This window comes from Xenopus laevis, chromosome 2L (assembly GCF_017654675.1).
Source record: "Xenopus laevis strain J_2021 chromosome 2L, Xenopus_laevis_v10.1, whole genome shotgun sequence".
Classification (NCBI taxonomy): Eukaryota; Metazoa; Chordata; class Amphibia; order Anura; family Pipidae; genus Xenopus; species Xenopus laevis.
The window spans coordinates 82,150,516-82,170,962 of NC_054373.1; the positions used below are offsets into that span (position 1 = coordinate 82,150,516).

A 20,447-nucleotide genomic window follows, 5' to 3' on the forward strand; every position below is an offset into this window, starting at 1 on the left:
GATTTTGTTGCTGGGAAAACCCACAGTTTTCATCAACTGTTCTAAGTGAACTGCTGTGGCAGGTAAAAAAGTTGGGGTGTGCGTTGTTTAGCTGTGTGCATATATATGTATCTACTATATGCTTTTCTACGCTTGAAAATGTATTTCCTCCAATGAGATTCATGGCACCACTGTGCCTGGATCCTACTTTTACTCCTCCGTGAGTTTTATCTAACCCATGAATAACTTAAATAAATTAACTAATGTGATTAGATTTTGGGGATTTGGTATTATCCTTATTTTTAAATTCCAAGGAATTATCTAAACTAAAGAAGCTGCATAGATAAGTGGTTAAAATGTATTAATTGCCCAACAAGTCTGGTTATTTAAGGCTTAGTATTCACATTTACTATTTCCTTTTGATATCCATCAGTTGGGCACTTTGTTTTTATTTTTGGTCTAGGTTATAATTTGAGCCTATAATATTTGGAACCACTGGGTTGTCTTTTGTTAAATAGAATAGACGTTATATTGGTTAACTTTGGGCACATGTCCATTGTTTTTAGGTGGTTTTTTTTTTCTCCTTGTTTATCTTTTTATATGTGCATTTATTATAAGGTATGGAGTACATGTTGGTGGTTTTAGGGCAGAGACAGACGAGAAGATTTGGGGAGATTGTCGCTCCGACGACAAATCGCCTCTTCTTCGGGCTACTAATCTCCCCCAAACTGCCTCCTATCCTGCTATAACCTAAATCACCAGCAGGATGGGACTCGGAGTGCTTCGTTTTCTAAAGTCTTCGGAAAATGAATCGCTCCAAGTGCCATCCCACCGGCGATTTACATTCTAGCCGGCAGGGAGGCAGTTTTGAGAGATTAGTCGCCCGAAGAAGAGGCAATTTGTCGCCGGGTGACTAATCTCCTCGAATCTTCTCGTCTGTCTGTCCTTAAAGGGATATACGAACAGGAGGACGGCACTCCGGTAAAAAGCAGGTTTTTATTGTAAAGGACTGCAAGGATACATGTCCTTAAAGGGATGTCCACCCAAATAATTCGATGTTTTCTTTTTTGCATAATTAAAGAAAATGTAAGCAAGTTTCTATTATGCATGAATTGGCAATGTTACAAAGCTATTTGTAAAGATACTGAAATTGGTCAGTTTATATCTATCCTTTGCTGTTCCTTTTTCAGTCTACTAGACGGCATTCACAACATAGATATAATCTTTCTCACAGCCATGACTACGGTTCCACAAACCCTTCCACTCTTCTGTTGTTCTTCTTCTCAGGACTGATGAACTGTCTAAAAAAATGTTGCAACCTGCATCAAACATAACTTGCCCCTTAAAACCAGGGCTCTACCTTAGCCTAGGTTGAAAAGGCATTTGCGGTCTGAACCTGAACCGCCCCTTCAACTGACGTTAGAGGGTGCTGGGCTTAGGGAAATACTATCCCACCAATCATGATGCATGGGAAGGTGATCTTGGCTGCAGCTCACAAATAATGGCTCTTTGCTCTGCAGTGAACAGTATACTGGATCCAGACTCGAAGTGGAATGCCCATTTCTCCTAGTCAGCTTGGGGGACACAGGGACAGTGGGGAAAAAGGAACAGTGGGGGTATAGCTAGTACTGGCTCCTCCACCACTGGCTATACCCCCAGCAAGCAGAGCTTATCCCAGTTTTAGTTGTGTCCTCAGGAGGTGAGGATGTATTTTTTCTTTCCTGATCAGCTGACACTAGTAGATGCCCAGGACTTCTACACTGAGTAGAGGATCCCTGCCAGGCATTTTCCAGCGCGGGACCCTGTCTCCGGGGTCTATCTAATGCTTGCACAGTCCAAGAGCCAGACTTATATCTCCTTTCCACCTATAGTAAGAGAGCGGGCTGCCAGAAGACAAGAGCAGAGCTCCTGCCAAATGGGGAGTATTTGTACACTCCCCTGGCTCTCCCTGGTATTTTTTCCCACCTGGCTACCTGGGATGCCCTGCTGCCTTCCACTACCCTGCTCTCCCCGGTAACCCGAGATGGGAGGCTATGTGGGGTGCCTCTCTGCTCAAGACTTAAAGCTCCAGTAGGCGCACATACCTGCCAGGGGACCAGAGGTACGGTGCAGCTTCCTTACTTGAGACGAGGGTAGTTGTGGGCCGGCTCCCCTTACTGAGCACGGCTGTGTGGTATTTTGAATTGGGCGCCCTGACAGTTTCCTTTGCGTGCTTGTGTTATCGCGTGAACACAAGCGTTCCTCTGGAGATCTCTGACGCCTTTAGGTACGCGTACAGCTCTGATGGCAGGCTTTCTCTGGAGGGACTCCTGAGGGGACAGCGCGAACACATGCATTTCTCCTGTCTTAGAAGTGACAATTCAAGCGCAATACTGCAGCTGGGGCAAGGGGTCAGCTAGTGCCATTACACTAGCAGCACCTCTTTTTTTTTTTTTTTTTTTTTTTTTTCTGCATCTTTTAGCTCCTACCAAGCGCAGGTTAATGCCTTTTTTCTCCTGACTCTTCCCAAAGCAGGCAAAGGTTTAGCTCAGCCCATACCAGCTGCGGGCCTTGTAGCGTCACTAAACGCCACCATGTCTGAAGGGAACAGTAACTGTCTCTTTTTAAGGGGAGCACCTGCAACAATTAAATTCTTAGCCTGTGCCGCAAACTGCTGCCCTCAGGGAACAAATACCCCCTTTGTGTAAAGTGTAAGCCGCTAGACCAGGGGACAGAACCTTCAGAACCTACTCCACCCCAGGGGGAACCTTCAGCGCCTAACAGAGACAACTAGTCATTGCGTAACCATCCTACAGAGTGGGCAGCACAATTAGCCACAGGGATCCCAAAGTTAGCACATTCATTGGACAAGCTCCTATCCTGCCTAGACAACCCTAAGGCATGGGCTTCCAGGCGCAGGGCTCCATCTCCATCTGAGGAGGAATGTGATACTCCTCCCAGACACTCTTCTCCACTCCCACCAGATTCAGGGGGTGACTATGATCGCTCTGAGGGTGATCTATCTTCTACTTCAGATGACAAAGAGGAGGAGTCACCCAGACTGTCCTTGGAGACGGTATATTCCCCTCTTCAGTTTTCGAGACCCTTCATCTTCAGAAACCGTAAGTATCATCTGACTCCTCTAAAGTACTTTTCAAATGTCACAGTAAGGCATTGCCAATGTTCCCTTCTCACTCGCAGCTTGACCAGATCATTCAACAAGAGTGGGACAAACCGGAGAGACGGTTTCAAGCAGATGGTTGCTTCCTGAAGCTATATCCTTTTCCAGCTGAGCTTACAGAAAAATGGTCATCCCCACCCTCCGTGGATGCACCAGTATCCCGACTTTCTACCCTTCCAGTTCCCAAGCTTCGGAGGGAAACAAAGACCAACTTGGCAAAATCGAAAGCACACTTCCAAGGCTGCGGACAAGACTACGTCAGCTTGACGACATCACTCCAGGCAAGACGCCAAAGGGGGGAGACTTTTTGCCAATGAGCGGCTTACACTCACTCAGGTTTCTTGGATTCACGAAGTTGTCACTCAAGGTTATCACCTAGAGTTCTCTGCATCCCACCACCACCGTTTCTTCATGTCCAGACTCCCTCATGAGCAAACCAAGTGCACGGCATTCCAATCCGTCATTTCCAGCCTGCTCCTATCAGAGTAATAATCTCGGTACCTCATGAAGAGCGCTTCAAGGGATACTACTCAAATCTCTACGTAGTACCCAAAACGGACGGGTCAGTCCTCCCCATACTGGACCTCAAGGAGCGGAACAAATGTATTCACCCACGAAAACTCAATATGGAATCCCTCCGATCAGTCATCTCAGCGATGTCCCCAGGGCAATTCCTGATTTCCCTCGACATAAAGGATGCATACCTAAACATTTTCCCTACGCATCAGAAATACTTGAGATTTGCCTTCCAGAATCTACACTATCGAGCCTTTCCTTTGGCCTAACATCTGCACCCTGGGTCTTCATCAACATCATGGCTGCAGCCACAGTGGTGATCCACAACTTGGGAATATCAATCACCCCATACTAGGACGATCTCCTGATCAAGGCGCCCTCCTTTTCAGAGGCCCAGCGGTTGCTCACCGTAACCATGGACACACAACCAAGTTCTACATGAAGGTACTTAGGGTCATGGTCTCCACCATAGAAGCAGTGCCATTTGCCTAATACCACCTCGGGGAGCTCCAGTGGAACATTCTCACCACCTGGAGACAGAAATCCCTACTCCAAGAGATTCGCTTGTCTCATCCACCTTACTGTGGGAATGGCTAGGAGAACCACATTGGCTCATCCTGACAACTGACGCGAGCCTCCTCGGCTGGTAGCTGTTCTCGAGGGTCTGCCAGCGCAGGGAAATGGAAGGCGGGCGAGAAGCTACTACAGATCAACCTGCTCGAGATCCGGGCTATCGGTCTAGGCCTGTTCCATTGGCAGCAGGAATTGATGGGTCAAGCTGTAAAAATAGTACTACAATGCCACAGCGGTGGCTTACATCAACCACCAAGGAGGTACAAGAAGCAGAGTGACGCTAAACGAGATAAAGCTCCTATTCCAATGGGCCGAAACACATCAAGCTCATCTGTCAGCCATCTACATTCCAGGATTACTAAACTGGGAAGCAGACTTCCTAAGACGGCAGTTGCTGAACCTGGGCGAGTGGTCACTGAAGGACGAAATCGTTCTCAAATTGAAGAAACAATGGGGCATTCCGGAAGTGGACCTTATGGCAACCAAAAGATGCCGGCCTCCTAGCAATAGACACAGACGCTCTAACAGCCGCCTGGCATTTTCGGCTAGTATATGCCTTTCCACCCCTGCCACTCATTCTACCTCTACTTCCAGACCTTCTCTCTCAAGGGTCTCTGCTTCCAGACCTTCTCTCTCAAGGGCCAATCTGTTACCCAAACTCAGCCAGCCTCAACATGACAGCGTGGCTCTTGAGACTTAAATTCTAACGAAAAAGGGATTCTCCAGAGCGGTAGCACACACAGTGTGCGCTGCCTGCAAACCAGTTTCAGTCAAAGCCTATGACAGAGTCTGGTCCACTTACCGCCAATGGTGCACCAGAGGCAAAGCAAGAGTCAGGGTGTTATCAATTCCCAATATTCTGGAATTCCTGCAAGAGGGTCTTTCCATGGGGTTGTCCCTCAGCTCTCTCAAGTCGCAACTATCGGCATTATCAGTACCCCTAGCACTACTGCTGGATGTCAAGGCATTTATACAGGGGTAGCTGACGTGGCTCCCCCCGAACGAGCACCAGTCCCTATCTGCGATCTCTCATTAGTGCTGCGCACACTAAAATATCTGTCCTTTGAACCACTGGTCTCAGTGTCTCTTCAATGGCTCACATAGACAACCGTTTTCCTCTTTGCAATTGCCTCAGCAAGACGCGTTTCATGCAAATCACCCTACTTCGTTCTCCACATCGACAGGGCAGTTCTTCGCATGGCCCCTTCCTTTTTGCCGAAGGTTGTATCAGAATTTCATCTAAACCAGGATCCGACCTTCTGTACGGCACCGGCAAATCCGAAAGAGGCAGCATGCACACTTTGGACCCAGTTCAGGATCTAAAATTCTAATGCACAGAGTTCACGATATCCGCAAGTCAGAATCACTACTGGTCCTTCCCTCGGGGCCAAACCAGGGTGCTCCAGCTACAAAGGCTACCATATCACGCTGGATCAAACATGCCATTCAGAGAGCCTATACGGCACAAGGCTATACTCCACCACACAGACTCACTGCTCACTCCCCCAGGGATGTGACTATGTCCTGGGCATTACGAAACCAGGCATCAGCGGAACAGATGTGCAAAGCCGCAACGTGGGCATCTGTTTTTACCATTTCGATACCTTTCTGGCACTCACTTTGGCAGAAAGGTGCTTCAAGCCGCTGTGGTTACTCACACTAAGGCCTCATTTCCCACCCGAGTTTTCAGGGGACAGCTTTGGTACGTCCCCACTGTCCCTGTGTCCCCCAAGCTGACTAGAAAAAAGATTTTGTGTACTCGCCATTAAATATATTTCTCTTCAGTTGCTTGGGCAACACAGGGCTTCCCCCTTGGACTGAGGCCTTTGTTTTTTCTGTCAGATATGAGTGGGGGAGGAGCCAGCTGTTTCTTACTGTTGTGTCCTGCTTCCTAATGGTACTAGCTATACCCCCACTGTCCCTGTGTCCCCCAAGTGACTGAAAAGAGAGAGATTTAATGGTGAGTACACAAAATCTCCTTTTTTGTCCCAAACCCACCCAACTTGTGGGTTTTTCGGCCCAACCCACATCACTACTACTCAGGTCTGTTAATTACAGAGCACATAAGGATTTGTGGAAATTTGAGTTTTGGTTGGAGAAGAGATGGCTTTCAAAGAAAAGAAGAGGCGGCAATTACGAGATATGCCCAAAAAACGCTTTTAAAAGCAACTAAATTTATAATGTAAAGATCATTGAACGTTTTTAAAATATGTTTTAAATGTTTAGTGTAATTGGATTGTTTCATTGTGCAAAAAATGTTTTGCATTTGTTGAGTGGAAGTTCGTCTGTGTGTAAAGCATAAGGGTCAAAATGCTTGTAATTTGTAAAGAATTCTTAAAAGATAAACTGAACAAGATTATCTAATTTTATCTTGTTCAGAATAAAAAAAAAAGCACCAATACCCCATAAGCATTTTAGGTGAATTTTAATGTTTTTTTAATGGGAATACTATCTAAGCCCATTATTTGTCTGGAATTTCATAATTTTATATTCTGGTTTGCGTTCACTCTTACAAAAAGTTTATTGCTTTTGAATGAATTTGAAGGCGTATTAACTCAATACATTATTGCTTTCTATCTACAGGTGGCATATTCATACACATATGAACTTAGGCCCTACTTGGATCTCTTGCTACAGATTTTATTGATCGAGGACTCCTGGCAAACCCATAGGTTAGTTATGAACCAGTTAAAGCTGCTGTTCACAACACTGAGTTGCAAAGAGTCATCTCTCTATTGAAAAGTTTGCAACTGCAAGAAAAGACACATTGAGAGCTCTTCTATAGCTGGCCGCATTTAAACACATTGGCACACAAGTATACTGCCATTCCTATTAATTAGTGGAATATATGCTATACCCATTGTAATGTATAGCTGGGCATAGAAGGCACATTTAAGGGAAATCTGGATGCTTTAAGCCATATAATGTACAGGCCAACATCTCTTTCAAAAAAAGGCAAGACCTTCTAAGACAAAAAAACTTTTATATAATCTTGTTTATATACAGAACTGAGAGGAAAATTTATTTCATTACTTATAGCATGCTACTGAAAAGCCATTATCATCCTACACCAGTTTATTTTATGCATTTGTAGCGCAAAATTATAGTTGTGTTGTTTTTTTATATAGTAAATGTTCTTGCCATTTATAATCCGTTTCTTCACTTTAGAATTCACAATGCACTTAAAGGAATACCAGATGACAGAGATGGTTTGTTTGATACCATCCAGCGCTCCAAGAACCACTATCAGAAAAGAGCTTATCAATGTATAAAGTGTATGGTAGCCCTCTTTAGCAACTGTTCTGTCGCATACCAAATACTACAGGTAACCTTTTTGGGATTCTTTAATAATGAAGCAGCATTAAAAAAAGTTTTATGTAACTATATGGCATCATTTTGAGTTTTTATTTTTGGCTTTTTTGATATAACTTTACCTGTTCTCTTGTTTTTTTTACACAGAGTAATGGTGATTTGAAAAGGAAATGGACCTGGGCAGTAGAATGGTTAGGGGATGAATTAGAACGAAGGCCTTATACAGGCAATCCTCAGTACACTTACAACAATTGGTCTCCACCTGTTCAAAGCAATGAAACCTCAAATGGCTACTTTTTAGAGAGATCACACAGTGCCAGAATGACTCTTGCAAAAGCTTGTGAGCTCTGCCCAGAAGAGGTAAACAGTTTTATCAGTTGAATAGAGATCGCCTTAGGCAGCATATTAGGCTACGGGACACATGGTTATTTACAGAGCGTTTTCTGTGTGGTTTGCACAAGGTTTTTTTTTTTTTTTAAAAAAAAAAAAAAGCAGACCACCGCGTATCTGTGCTAGCTGTTTAAGCTTAGGCAATGGAACAATATCCAATGCATACGCGTCAGCACAGCGGCGCAAACCGCACTGAAAGCGTTGGCTAAATACGCATGTGTGCCTGTAGCCTTACTGTTGTTTCACATGGACCTATTTATTTTTTATACTATACAGTGCTTTGCAAAATTATACAGACACTTGACCAATTTTCTAATTTTACTAAATGACAACTCCTACCTTTTCTGTGTTATTTAGATTTTAAAACACTGGAGTTCATTAAAAGAAAATACCACACTAACTTACTGTTTACACACTGTTCAGGAAGTAATGTTCAGCCACAATACGTCACTCATACAAATGCAAGCACATCTTGAAATAGTTAGAAAGCATAGAATTCACCCAGTTGCAAAATGGTGAAATACCTACAAAGACACACATTTTCCAATCTATATGTTACGTACCAATCAATCTGTAAGACAGTAATCCAAAACACAAGACTAAAGTGGACTGACAACAAAATGATGAATGTACTACATTGGTTCAGTCTAATAGAGAATCTGTGGCTTCACCGAAAATTCACAAAACTGCAAAGAATTTGCCAAACACATTGAAGTCAGTTGGTGTTTTTCATGCCATATTTTTGAAAAATGCAGTTTTTTTTTAATAATACAATAGTCTATGGGCATTTTGTTTGCGGCAAAACACGGCCATATATTTCGCTGGTCCCTAATCAGCATTTATGTCAGAGAAACATAATTGAATATTATAATCTGATATAGGCATTAACTGATGGAGGAGTTTATTTAGCATCTCCTCAACTAAATTGATGTTATTAGGCCTAATGTAGCTATCAACACCATGCTATCTGTGGAGGTAGTCTGAATGCACCGCTTCCAGCCCTTGTATTTTTGTGGGCAATTCCTAGCTGCATATATGTAAATTGATCAGGACCTGACCTGTAAGGACCTGATCAGGTTCAACCATTTGAATACTGTAGAAGGGGCCTGAGCATCCTTTGCATAAATATAAACTTTAAGAGTTAAGCAATTGATAACTACTAATAGACCTTGGGTGAAAGGATATTAAGAAGCTATCCTCTATGTATGCCTCGGCCCAAAATGTGTTAACCGCAAGATTTTGACATAGGTGCTGTAAATAACCTGCATCTGGGTGAGAGAGCAACATTTCAGTGTAGGATGTTATTCATTAAAATAAGAAGACTGGTCAATCATCTGAATATTTTAGTAGGCACTGTGTATATTGACATAAATATGTATATTGTACATTTTAAAAAGTGACAAACACCAGCATTCCCTTGTGCTTATGAATAACATAAAATGCTTCCGTTCTGAAGAGAATATATTAGTGTCTTAATCAAACTGTATATACTACTCCTCACATGAAAAAGGCACTGATATTGGTTAAAAAAACAAGCTACACTATTCAAACTTTGTTTATTCATCAGGAGCAATGTGGTCATGTGTTTGTACACAAACAGGGTAAAAGTCACAGCTCATCTTACTTTTTCATCTGCCAGTTTACCATGCACCCGTCAAGAAGTATCACAGGGTGGTCTGTCAATATTGACTCTCTAGCTAACCTACAAGCCAATATTGCTTGGCAGTATGGTTGAAATCGGTTGAACTGCATGACCTAATATGTGCGTGTATGACCACCTTTATTCTCACTGTTGCAGATTTGCCCAATGTTAATAAATCAGCCCAAATACCTTGAACTTGTTAATCCATTTTGACTGAAAAATCATTCTTAAGCTTTTTTTCTTATTTACATTCATAAATGTAGTTTTATGGCATGCTGCATCCCTTATCTAGGAAAAACTAACTCCCAACCATTCCAGATGATAGATCACATACCTGTACTGTGAAATGCATTGGAGGTCCAGTGTTTGTAATAAAAATACAGTGGTATTAATTTACTGTCAAAAATGTTTTAAATAGAACTCTATGGACATGTGCTTTCTTTAATGTGTAGCGGTCTTGATATATACTATACCTATACATACCCATTCATATACCATACCTATATTTTTGTTAAGTACTAGGCATTGCTGATGTTTGTCTTTTTTTATATATTTATATGTGTATACCTGTTTTTGTACTGTATAATTTTTTTAAGTATTTATATTTAACTTTTTTATTAAGTATGGTATGCCTGCTAGAGGATTTGTGTGCATGTGTATTAGATTGATCTTGTGCAACATCTGTAAGAAAATTTAAAGGAACAGTAACACCAAAAAATTAAAGTGTAATAAAAGTAATGCAAATATAATGTACTGATTGCACTGCTCTAGTATAACTGGCCTGTTTGCCAAGGGGGCAGCCATTCAAAGCTAAAAAAGGAGAAAAGGCACAGGATACACCGTATACAACAGATAAGCTCTGTAATATACAATGGAATTCTTCAGAATTTATCTATCGTCTGTGTATCCTGTGCTTGAATGACTGCCCTCATGGTTACACAGCATCTTGTTTATATAAACTACAGTACAGTTTCTGAAGCAAATGCATCAGTTTTACAAGTGCAAGGCAACAGTACATTATATTTTCTTTCAAAAAACATTCATATTTTGGTGTTAATGTTCCTTTAATTTGGATTCTATGCTGCATTGCATACTGCACAACTCTCTGGCAACATTATTTCCTTAAATTGATGTGAGATTGCAGGTTGATGCATGAGCTATGCACTTAATTCATTTTTATTAGTAAAGTGTTGATTTGAATGTACCTCTTTGCAAAAATCTAAATTGTGTAATGATGCATTTTAGCTGTATATATCATTTTATATATTTCAGTGAATAGTTTTCTTAATGCTGTTATTTGTAGTGCTAAAATTGTGCCCTCTGTATGGCCCTACTAATGCTACTAATTTTCTACTAATGATATTTATGGATTTTCACTTTTGCTTTTGTCCTGTTAAGGAAAAAAAAGATATATTTCAGATTTTTTATTAGCATTTTATTACCATTGCTAATGGTAATATGTACATTTGGCTACAATAACAGAGTTTCAGACCAGAGTAGACATAATGGGGGTTATTTGTCATTTGGTGCGATACCCTTTTGATGAAGAAATTTTAAAGATCTAAGAACAGGTTTGAAAAACAACTTTTTTCACACATTTCCTGGGACTGTGCCGGATTTGTTCTGGCAGAGGAATTATTAAAATTATTCTGAATTGTTAAGGGTGTTTATGACAAAATTCGACTCTTGCAAACTTTATAGGAGCCAGATGACCAAGAAGCCCCAGAGGAACATGAGTCCTCTCCCCCGGAAGATGCCCCATTGTATCCCCATTCTCCTGGCTCCCAGTATCAGCAGGTATAAAATGCACATTGTATTCTTATTCAAGGGTGATGAGACAACTGTTACCTAACCTGTTCATATCTCCTATAAATAGAATTGATTATGGAATCTTAATAAATTACTTAATCTAGGTGCCTTTCTTGACACATTAAATTGATCAGTGTGGACAGATGCCCTATATTAACTAGGGATGCACCAAATCCAGGATTCAGTTCAGGATTCGGCTAAGATCTGGTCTTTTCCAGCAGGATTTGGTCAAATCCAATTGCTTGACCAATCCAGATCCAAAAAATCTTTTCATCACACCAATAAATTTTTTTAGCTGCACATGCAGCGCACGGTTCTCTTTCCCCGATTCCCACCTAATTTACATATTTAAATTAAGGTTCGGATTAGTTCGGTTTTCTGCTGAATCTTTCACAAAGGATTCGGCCAAAATCTAAATAGTGGATTCAGTGCATCCCTAATATTAACATACATTTTAAAATTGCATTGTTCATTTCAGTTGCAAATATAAGCGGTTGCCTTAAAAAAAAGTCAGACTTTTTACGCATTTCCATCGTCATTTAACATTATTCAGTATGCACAATGGGAATATTTAAGGGCTTAAAATGCATGGTAAATGTTTAGCTTGTTGGTTTTGAAGTGTTTAAGCATGTCTTTTTCAACTGTTTGCTTTGCATGCATTACTTCACAGCAATGCTGTTTACTTATTCAGTTTAATTTTAACATCAGAATTTCAGCACCGATTAGCCTTTAAACCTGTTATAAATGGCACACAGTTAAATCCAAACTTGCCAGTATGCAGCTGATACATATCCAGGATAGAGAACTTTAAAACAACAGATACCTGATTCAATGAAAAATGTTGCCTCCCATTAGGTGTTTTATCAAGGCTAATGTGATATATTATATTATAATACACAAAAGCCATGAATATCTTGTAAATTATATAGTGAATAAAGTACCCCCTCTTGTAAAATATAGGGATATTATAAGTTACCGAGGAGTTTCATGACCATATAAAAACACGAGGCCGAAGGCCGAGTGTTTTTATACAGGTCATGGAACTCCGAGGAAACTTCTAATAGCCTCATATTTTACAATTGGGGGTACTTTATTTATTATAATACACAAATTTCAATGAGTCATGTGACAGAAATTACATCAGAACTCACCGTTTATAACTGATGACATCAGAACTCACCGTTTATAAGGATATAATTTACAGGATATTCATGGCTTTTGTGTATTATATGCTTATAAACCGTGAGTTCTGATGTCATCAGTTATAAACGGTGAGTAGTGATGTCATTTCTGTCACATGACTCACTGAAACTTGTGTATTATAATAAATAAAGTACCCCAGTTGCAAAATATAAGAAGTTATCTCGGAATTCCATGACCTGTAACATTCGGCCTTCAGCCACGTGTTTTTATATGGTCATGAAACTCCTTGGTAACTTATAATATCCTTATAATTTACAAGAGGGGGTACTTTATTCACTATATCACTGTTGTATTGCAGTATTTAGGTTCCCTCTGTGCCTTCTGGCAAATATTAATTGAAAACTAGACCCACCTCTTTTTTTGTCATGAGCTGAGTTGGGCTTATGTAGAAAAGGTATATAAACACTGTCTGAACTTCCAAAAATAGTTTTTTTTGTTTTTTTTTTTTTTGTTTGTTTGGTTTCCCCCACCACCACCATTTCATAGTGGAACAAGATGAGGAAGGGATTGATCACTCTGTGCGTCTAATTGGAATGGGGAAATACTTTCTACAGGCAGATATAGACTATCTTGGTTTTGTTTCAGTCTGAGAAATCATGTATGTCTGAGTAACAAAAAAAATCCATTTATATTTCTGGAAGTTCAGATAGTGTTTCTGCGTCTATTTTTATTCATCCCAAATATATTAGCATATGAAGGTACAAGGTACACCTTTTCAGGGGCCTTACTTCAAAGTAGGTCACTCTTGTTAAGCCTTGCTTCCCGCTGGCATTGCTTTCCACCGCTAAGTTTAAGTACTACATGCCATTCTCCATCAAATATTTGCTTTTGTCCAACTATGGGCATTAGTAGCCTACATAATATTTAATTTCCAAGTGCATATGCTTACCTTTATGAGCATTAAATCTTATCTGCCACTTAATAATTTTGTCAACATATCCCTGCAATGATGAGACATGAAGGATATATTATATTATTCTGCATAGTGTTGTCATTGGTAAACACACATTGCTTTTATTACATTTTGTTTAGTCTTTAATGTACACATTAAAGGGTTCTCCTGCACTATATATTTTTCTTTTTTTGCATAGTGAAAGAAAATTCTAAGCATTTTCCAATATAAAATAATCAATAACGTTCAATGTTTTTAAATTATTTATAACTGCAATTGAAATGTTTTTAATTTGGTTCTGACCAGTGTATCAGATGTCAGGTGTTCTCCACCCACAGCTGTTAATAAGCTGGCTGCTTTATTATTTTAGGAGTCCGAGCTCAAAGTGTATAGAATATAAACATCCAGAAAGATACTGCTCAATAGCAATTACATTTACAAATAATTTCAAAACAATTGCAAATATTTGATCATAAAGTATATTAGAAAGTTGCTTAGAATAACATACAATGCAATAAAGAGTTTTGGGGTGGAGCTCCCCATTAAATAAAAAGTGGATCCCATGCAGCACTGTGTGGAACACAGAATGTACCATTGTACTATTTTGTTCATGATCCTTCACCTTACTCTGTTGGTTTTAGTGTTGTTCACAAAAAAAAAAAAAAAAAACTTAGTTTGGAAATCAACTTTTTTTTATGCAGCAAGATATTAAAACCTTAAGAAGGTCACACCTATTGAAGCCTCACTCTTCAACTAACTATATTATATGAAGCAAGTTAATTTGTTTGACATGATATTTAACATGTAAACCTATGTTAAATATCACTTCTAATGCCATTCTCCAGGACATAATCCTGAATGTGATCTCTTAACAAAGCTTCATGACTGCCCTACTATAGATCACTACATCTTGTACAGTGCAAATTTGTCCCTTATACAAATATAGATATGCCCCTTAAAGTGACAGTGACACTTATCTTTTCAAAATATTAATCTACATTAAAAGTTACATATAGGTCACGTTGATCGTTTTTTGTAATTGTTTGCCAACCTGACTGTCCCATCTCAGTCTGTCAGTTACTTTCTAATGCTAACCGACTACTATCTCTCTCTCTCTCTCTCTCTCTCTCTCTCTCTCTCTCTCTCTCTCTCTCTCTCTCTGTCTCTCTGTCTCTCTGTCTCTCTCTCTCTCGTCTCTCTCTAACAAACAAGGGAAAGTTGTGCTCACCACTATTTTTTAAAGCCATTAGGCGGGAGTTCAATGAGGGTGTGACCACAAAATACCTATAGACAAAAACAAAACAGGGATTGTTTGACGTAGTTGGCCAGCTTAAATATATTGCAATGTATGGACAAAGTCATTCCATATCTGGCCAGTCCTATGCTCAATTTTATCTGATTCATTAAGAATTCTATTGCTGCATTATACATTTTACAAAAGGACTAAGTTTTACCTGCAACTTACTAGCTGCTTTCAAAGTAAAACTCCCATACTTGGCTGCCCTTTTTAGACAGGACTCTTGTATTTGTGTCTAGGTATTTTGTGGTCACAGCCTCATTGCACCCCCGCCTAATGGTTTTAAAAAATAGTGGTGAGCACAACTTTCCCTTGTTTATAGTTTATACAGGAGCAGTGACCAGCTCCATGTTGTAGCTCCCATCCTTCCCAGCTATAGTCAGGTGATCCCACTGGTGTCTAAAAAGGGCAGCCAAGTTTGGGAGTTTTACTTTGAAAGCAGCTAGTAAGTTGCAGGTAAAACTTAGTCCCTTTGTAAAATGTATAATGAAGCAATAGAATTCTTAATGAATCAGTGAAATATATATATATACAGTTGTGTGAAAAACTATTTGCCCCCTTCCTGATTTCTTATTCTTTTGTATGTTTGTCACACTTAAATGTTTCTGCTCATCAAAAACCGTTAACTATTAGTCAAAGATAACATAATTGAACACAAAATGCAGTTTTTAAATGAAGGTTTACGTTAAGGGAGAAAAAAAACTCCAAATCTACATGGACCTGTGTGAAAAAGTGATTGCCCCCCTTGTTAAAAAATAACTTAACTGTGGTTTATCACACCTGAGTTCAATTTCTGTATTCACCCCCTGGCCTGATTACTGCCACACCTGTTTCAATCAAGAAATCACTTAAATAGGAGCTACCTGACACAGAGAAGTAGACCAAAAGCACCTCAAAAGCTAGACATCATGCCAAGATCCAAAGAAATTCAGGAACAAATGAGAACAAAAGTAATTGAGATCTATCTATCTATTATAAAGCCATTTCTAAAGCTTTGGGACTCCAGCGAACCACAGTGAGAGCCATTATCCACAAATGGCAAAAACATGGAACAGTGGTGAACCTTCCCAGGAGTGGCCGGCCGACCAAAATTACCCCAAGAGCGCAGAGACAACTCATCCGAGAGGCCACAAAAGACCCCAGGACAACATCTAAAGAACTGCAGGCCTCACTTGCCTCAATTAAGGTCAGTGTTCACGACTCCACCATAAGAAAGAGACTGGGCAAAAACGGCCTGCATGGCAGATTTCCAAGGCGCAAACCACTTTTAAGCAAAAAGAACATTAAGGCTCGTCTCAATTTTGCTAAAAAACATCTCAATGATTGCCAAGACTTTTGGGAAAATACCTTGTGGACCGACGAGACAAAAGTTGAACTTTTTGGAAGGTGCGCGTCCCGTTACATCTGGCGTAAAAGTAACACAGCATTTCAGAAAAAGAACATCATACCAACAGTAAAATATGGTGGTGGTAGTGTGATGGTCTGGGGTTGTTTTGCTGCTTCAGGACCTGGAAGACTTGCTGTTAAAGATGGAACCATGAATTCTACTGTCTACCAAAAATCCTGAAGGAGAATGTCCGGCCATCTGTTCGTCAACTCAAGCTGAAGCGATCTTGGGTGCTGCAGCAGGACAATGACCCAAAACACACCAGCAAATCCACCTCTGAATGGCTGAAGAAAAACAAAATGAAGACTTTGGAGTGGCCTAGTCAAAGTCCTGACCTGAATCCTATTGAGATGTTGTGGCATGACCTTAAAAAGGCGGTTCATGCTAGAAAACCCTCAAATAAAGCTGAATTACAACAATTCTGCAAAGATGAGTGGGCCAAAATTCCTCCAGAGCGCTGTAAAAGACTCGTTGCAAGTTATCGCAAACGCTTGATTGCAGTTATTGCTGCTAAGGGTGGCCCAACCAGTTATTAGGTTCAGGGGGCAATTACTTTTTCACACAGGTTTGGATTTCTTTTCTCCCTAAATAATAAAAACCCTCATTTAAAAACTGCATTTTGTGTTTTCTTGTGTTATCTTTGACTAATAGTTAAATGTGTTTGATGATCAGAAACATTTTGTGTGACTAACATGCAAAAGAATAAGAAATCAGGAAGGGGGCAAATAGTTTTTCACACAACTGTGTGTGTGTATATATATATATATATATATATATATATATATATATATATATATATATATATATATTTATTATAATTATGAAGATAAAGCACTTTTAAAACATATTGACCGCATAATGGAATCCGTGTCATTAATTGTAACTCAATTTTTTATTATATCACTCTTTTCAGAATAACCATTTGCATGGACAACCATATACAGGCCCAGCAGCACATCATATGAACAATCCTCAGAGGACTGGGCAACGAGCACAAGAAGACTTTGAAGGAAGTGAAGAAGTACCCCTCATTCAAACAAAAGATTAGAATATTATACATAATCATTTTACTTTACTCCACCAAGACTGTGCACCCAGGCCTTACAGTCCAACCTTTCTTTGTGTCTGGCTAATATTTAAAACTAAAAAAAAGAAAAAAAAACCTATTCCTAATCAACTTGGAGTGGAGAGTCTATTCACTGTCTTATCTGCAGAAACTTGCTGTCGATATATAACCTGCCTGCAGTGGAAAGTGTATAGTGTTTTGTAATAAACAGCCTGATGCTAATGTGTAAATGGCAAAGGTGTACATAGTATATTAATGTTTGACTGTTAATTCCTAAGTAAATTCCCCTTTTTAATTTTTTTTTTATTATTTTGGGACTTGACGATATTCACAGATTTTCAAAAAGGAGAAAAGAGCAAAATCGAAAAAAAGTCAGAAAACTTGTCTCAGCTCATCACAAGTTTTCCTGCCAAATGGCAGCTGGATTGAGAAACACACTTTCCACTTCAACCACAGAAATAGTTTGATGTTATCTTTACCACTGAGTAGTTTTTATTTAGAGCTACTCGAAGGCTAATTTTTTTTTTTTTTTTTTTTTTGGGTTGACGTGGGCAAGTGGTGGTGTTACACATTGTTTCTAGACTTCCTTTCATTGCCTTCTTCATTACTGGCATTCGTTTTAACATCTTGAAATTCTTGTTATGCTGTAACATATAGCATGGCTTCACACCAAGTTAGTGTAGCCAGACATAGGGGATTGGGGAGGGTTGGTGAGGATGACATGCCATGTTGTTTGACCAACAGTTGCACTGTTTCGTTTTTTTTTTTTTCCCCACCCCTGTTGTGGTTTTTTTGGTTTTCTCCCCCTTTTGGCTTTTTTTTTTTTTCCTTTTTGTTATACCTTGGCTTTGAAATGGGAGAGTGAAAAACTTTGAGTTGCACATATGCCCATTCCTAATATTTTAAAGAATCACCTGTGGGCTGGATACACATAGGTTTCACTAATTTAATAGGAGGTGAAAAGTTATATAGCAAAACAAATATGCAAACATATGCCAGGATCCCCTGCGCATAGTACAGAAGGTATTTAATGTGCTTGTTTTGTTTTTGTAAAGACTATTACAAAACATGTCCAGTACTTTTTCATTCTTCTGCATCTTAATGAAATGGAGGCCTAGGACATTTTACTTGTGAATGCCACTGTGGGTAAAATCAGGTGCGTAAAACAATTCTACTTAAAATTGGAGTTGTCTTGTACCCCTTACTCCATTCTGTAAGAAATATTTAACATAAGGAAGGGTCTGCATATAGAAACTACTGGTTAGTCCAATGCAGTTCTACAGCATCGTGATTCCAGGATTAAAAAAATGTTTTACAAATTTCAGCAAAAACATCAGTAAATACTGTATTTAAAAGAGAATTGGTAACTTGAATGTGTGTATTTTTTTTGAAAGCTGTCTAAATACCAAATACCCCTGCAAAACAGCCCACCCTATAATATTTAAATATTTTGCTGTTTTATTTTATAGAAATTATTTTGCTGAATTCACAAATAGAATTTGATTTAAGAAGAACATACTGTGCTTTTGTGTTTATTTTTTCTATTCAGGTGCATCTATAATGCTGTGAGATAAATACAGTATAAATAAGTAGTATGTCCAAACCAACACCATGATTAGTGTTACTTATGTTTGCATGTACTTTACAGTAACATGTGTAAATAAAGTGGTATTTATTCTTAGCAGTAATATAAGCAAGGTGGATGTGGCACTATTTAGAAGAAGAATCTATTTTTTTTATGATGTGTACATTTTTATGTTAAAGAAAAGTAGAAAAAATATATCAAATTTTCCCATTCTAGCAGCACTGATTAAAATATGAAGGATATAATAATAGCACAAAACAAATTGGCTATATTGCCTCTCTGCTACTTTTTAATTTCACATGTTTTGTCTTATGATTTAAATCAATATTCTGTAGAATGGATGCATTTACAAGAATGTCTGACAACTTGGAGGTTATTCTTAAAATTGACAGTATTAAACAAAAAAACTGTAGATGATGGTAATCATCAGGTACATAGATGGTAAACTAATCCATTCTTGAAAACAAGTTATTTTTGGTTCAACAATCCAATTCTCTTGTATTAAAGGAACAGTTGCACCAAAAATGAGTGTTTTAAAGGAATGACAATATAAAGTATTGTTTCCCTGCACTGGTAAAACTGGTCTGTATGCTTCAAAAACTACTATAGTAACATAAACAAGGGCCTGTGTAGCCATGAGGTAAGTCATTCAAGCACAGGATACACAGTAGATAACAGATAAGTGCTGATGAATCATATTGTATGCTACAGAGCTTATCCTGTTATCTGCTGTGTATACTGTGCCTTTTCAGCTATGAATGGCTGCCCCATGGCTACACAGCAGCTTGTTTATGTAAACTATTATAGAGTTGACGCAAACACACCAGTTGTATCAGTGCAGGGCAACAGTACATGATATTGTCATTCCTTTAAATCACTTTATTTTTTGATGTTACTATTCCTTTAACCTTAAGTTCATAGACCATTTTCACCCCAAATTTACCCATACACAGTATTGTACACTTGACTTTTCTACCATCCAAGTCTTTCCTCTGCTTATATTTTGGTAAGCAGCATTATTTTAGCACAGTTTTGCAATTCTTTACACTTATAAATGATTTGTTATATTTTAAATGCAAAGAAAGCAATCTACTATTCTGATAGTTGCCTATTCTGATAGTTGCCTATTTTTATGTACAGTTATTTTATAAACATATTTCCATATTTTCAAGCCAACAAACATAGATTTGCAGTTGTGTTTTAATCTCTGATGTGCATTAACACATTTTGGATATCTGTAAAGGAAACAAGCTTTTCCTAAAGAGTGTGTTCTGACATACCACACACACACTAAAAAAACACACTTTTAAAAAAAAAAACACATTATATAAAATAATGTACCCCCTATAGTAAACTTTAAGGATAAGTCACAGAGAAGTTCCATGAGCATATAAAGTCACAGGGTAGAGTCCTGTGCCGGAAATAATTTGTTAAACCCAACCCCCATACTTACCCGCTACCCGACCCGCAAGTACCTTATCCGCTGACCATCAAGAAACAGTAAGTGCTATCCTTGTGAACTGGAAGTGACATCATTGGAAGTAGGCATATTCAGAAAAAAAGGAGTAAAACTCGCTATTGAGAAGACCCGCAAACCTGGAGAACCACCAACCCACATCTATACTCGCTCCCGAAA

At 39.0% G+C, this 20,447-nt stretch overlaps 1 protein-coding gene across 5 annotated transcripts in view; it reads left to right on the forward strand.

Annotated features, from left to right (window-relative positions):
- The window catches only part of usp9x.L (ubiquitin specific peptidase 9 X-linked L homeolog), a 116,713-nt gene extending 97,973 nt beyond the window's left edge, over positions 1-18,740 (forward strand). For 4 of the 5 annotated variants that reach the window (XM_018246638.2, XM_018246640.2, XM_018246641.2 and 1 more), the window contains exons 40-45: positions 1-62; positions 6,812-6,900; positions 7,397-7,553; positions 7,688-7,900; positions 11,274-11,369; positions 17,074-18,740. The exon at positions 1-62 is cut by the window's left edge and continues 159 nt beyond it. In XM_018246638.2, coding sequence (XP_018102127.1) covers positions 1-62; positions 6,812-6,900; positions 7,397-7,553; positions 7,688-7,900; positions 11,274-11,369; positions 17,074-17,208 — 752 coding nt within the window. In that variant the 3' untranslated portion in view covers positions 17,209-18,740. The remainder of the gene's footprint in view (positions 63-6,811; positions 6,901-7,396; positions 7,554-7,687; positions 7,901-11,273; positions 11,370-17,073) is intronic. The other variant, XM_041582097.1, reaches the window with a different exon arrangement.
- Positions 18,741-20,447: the final 1,707 nt, after the last annotated feature.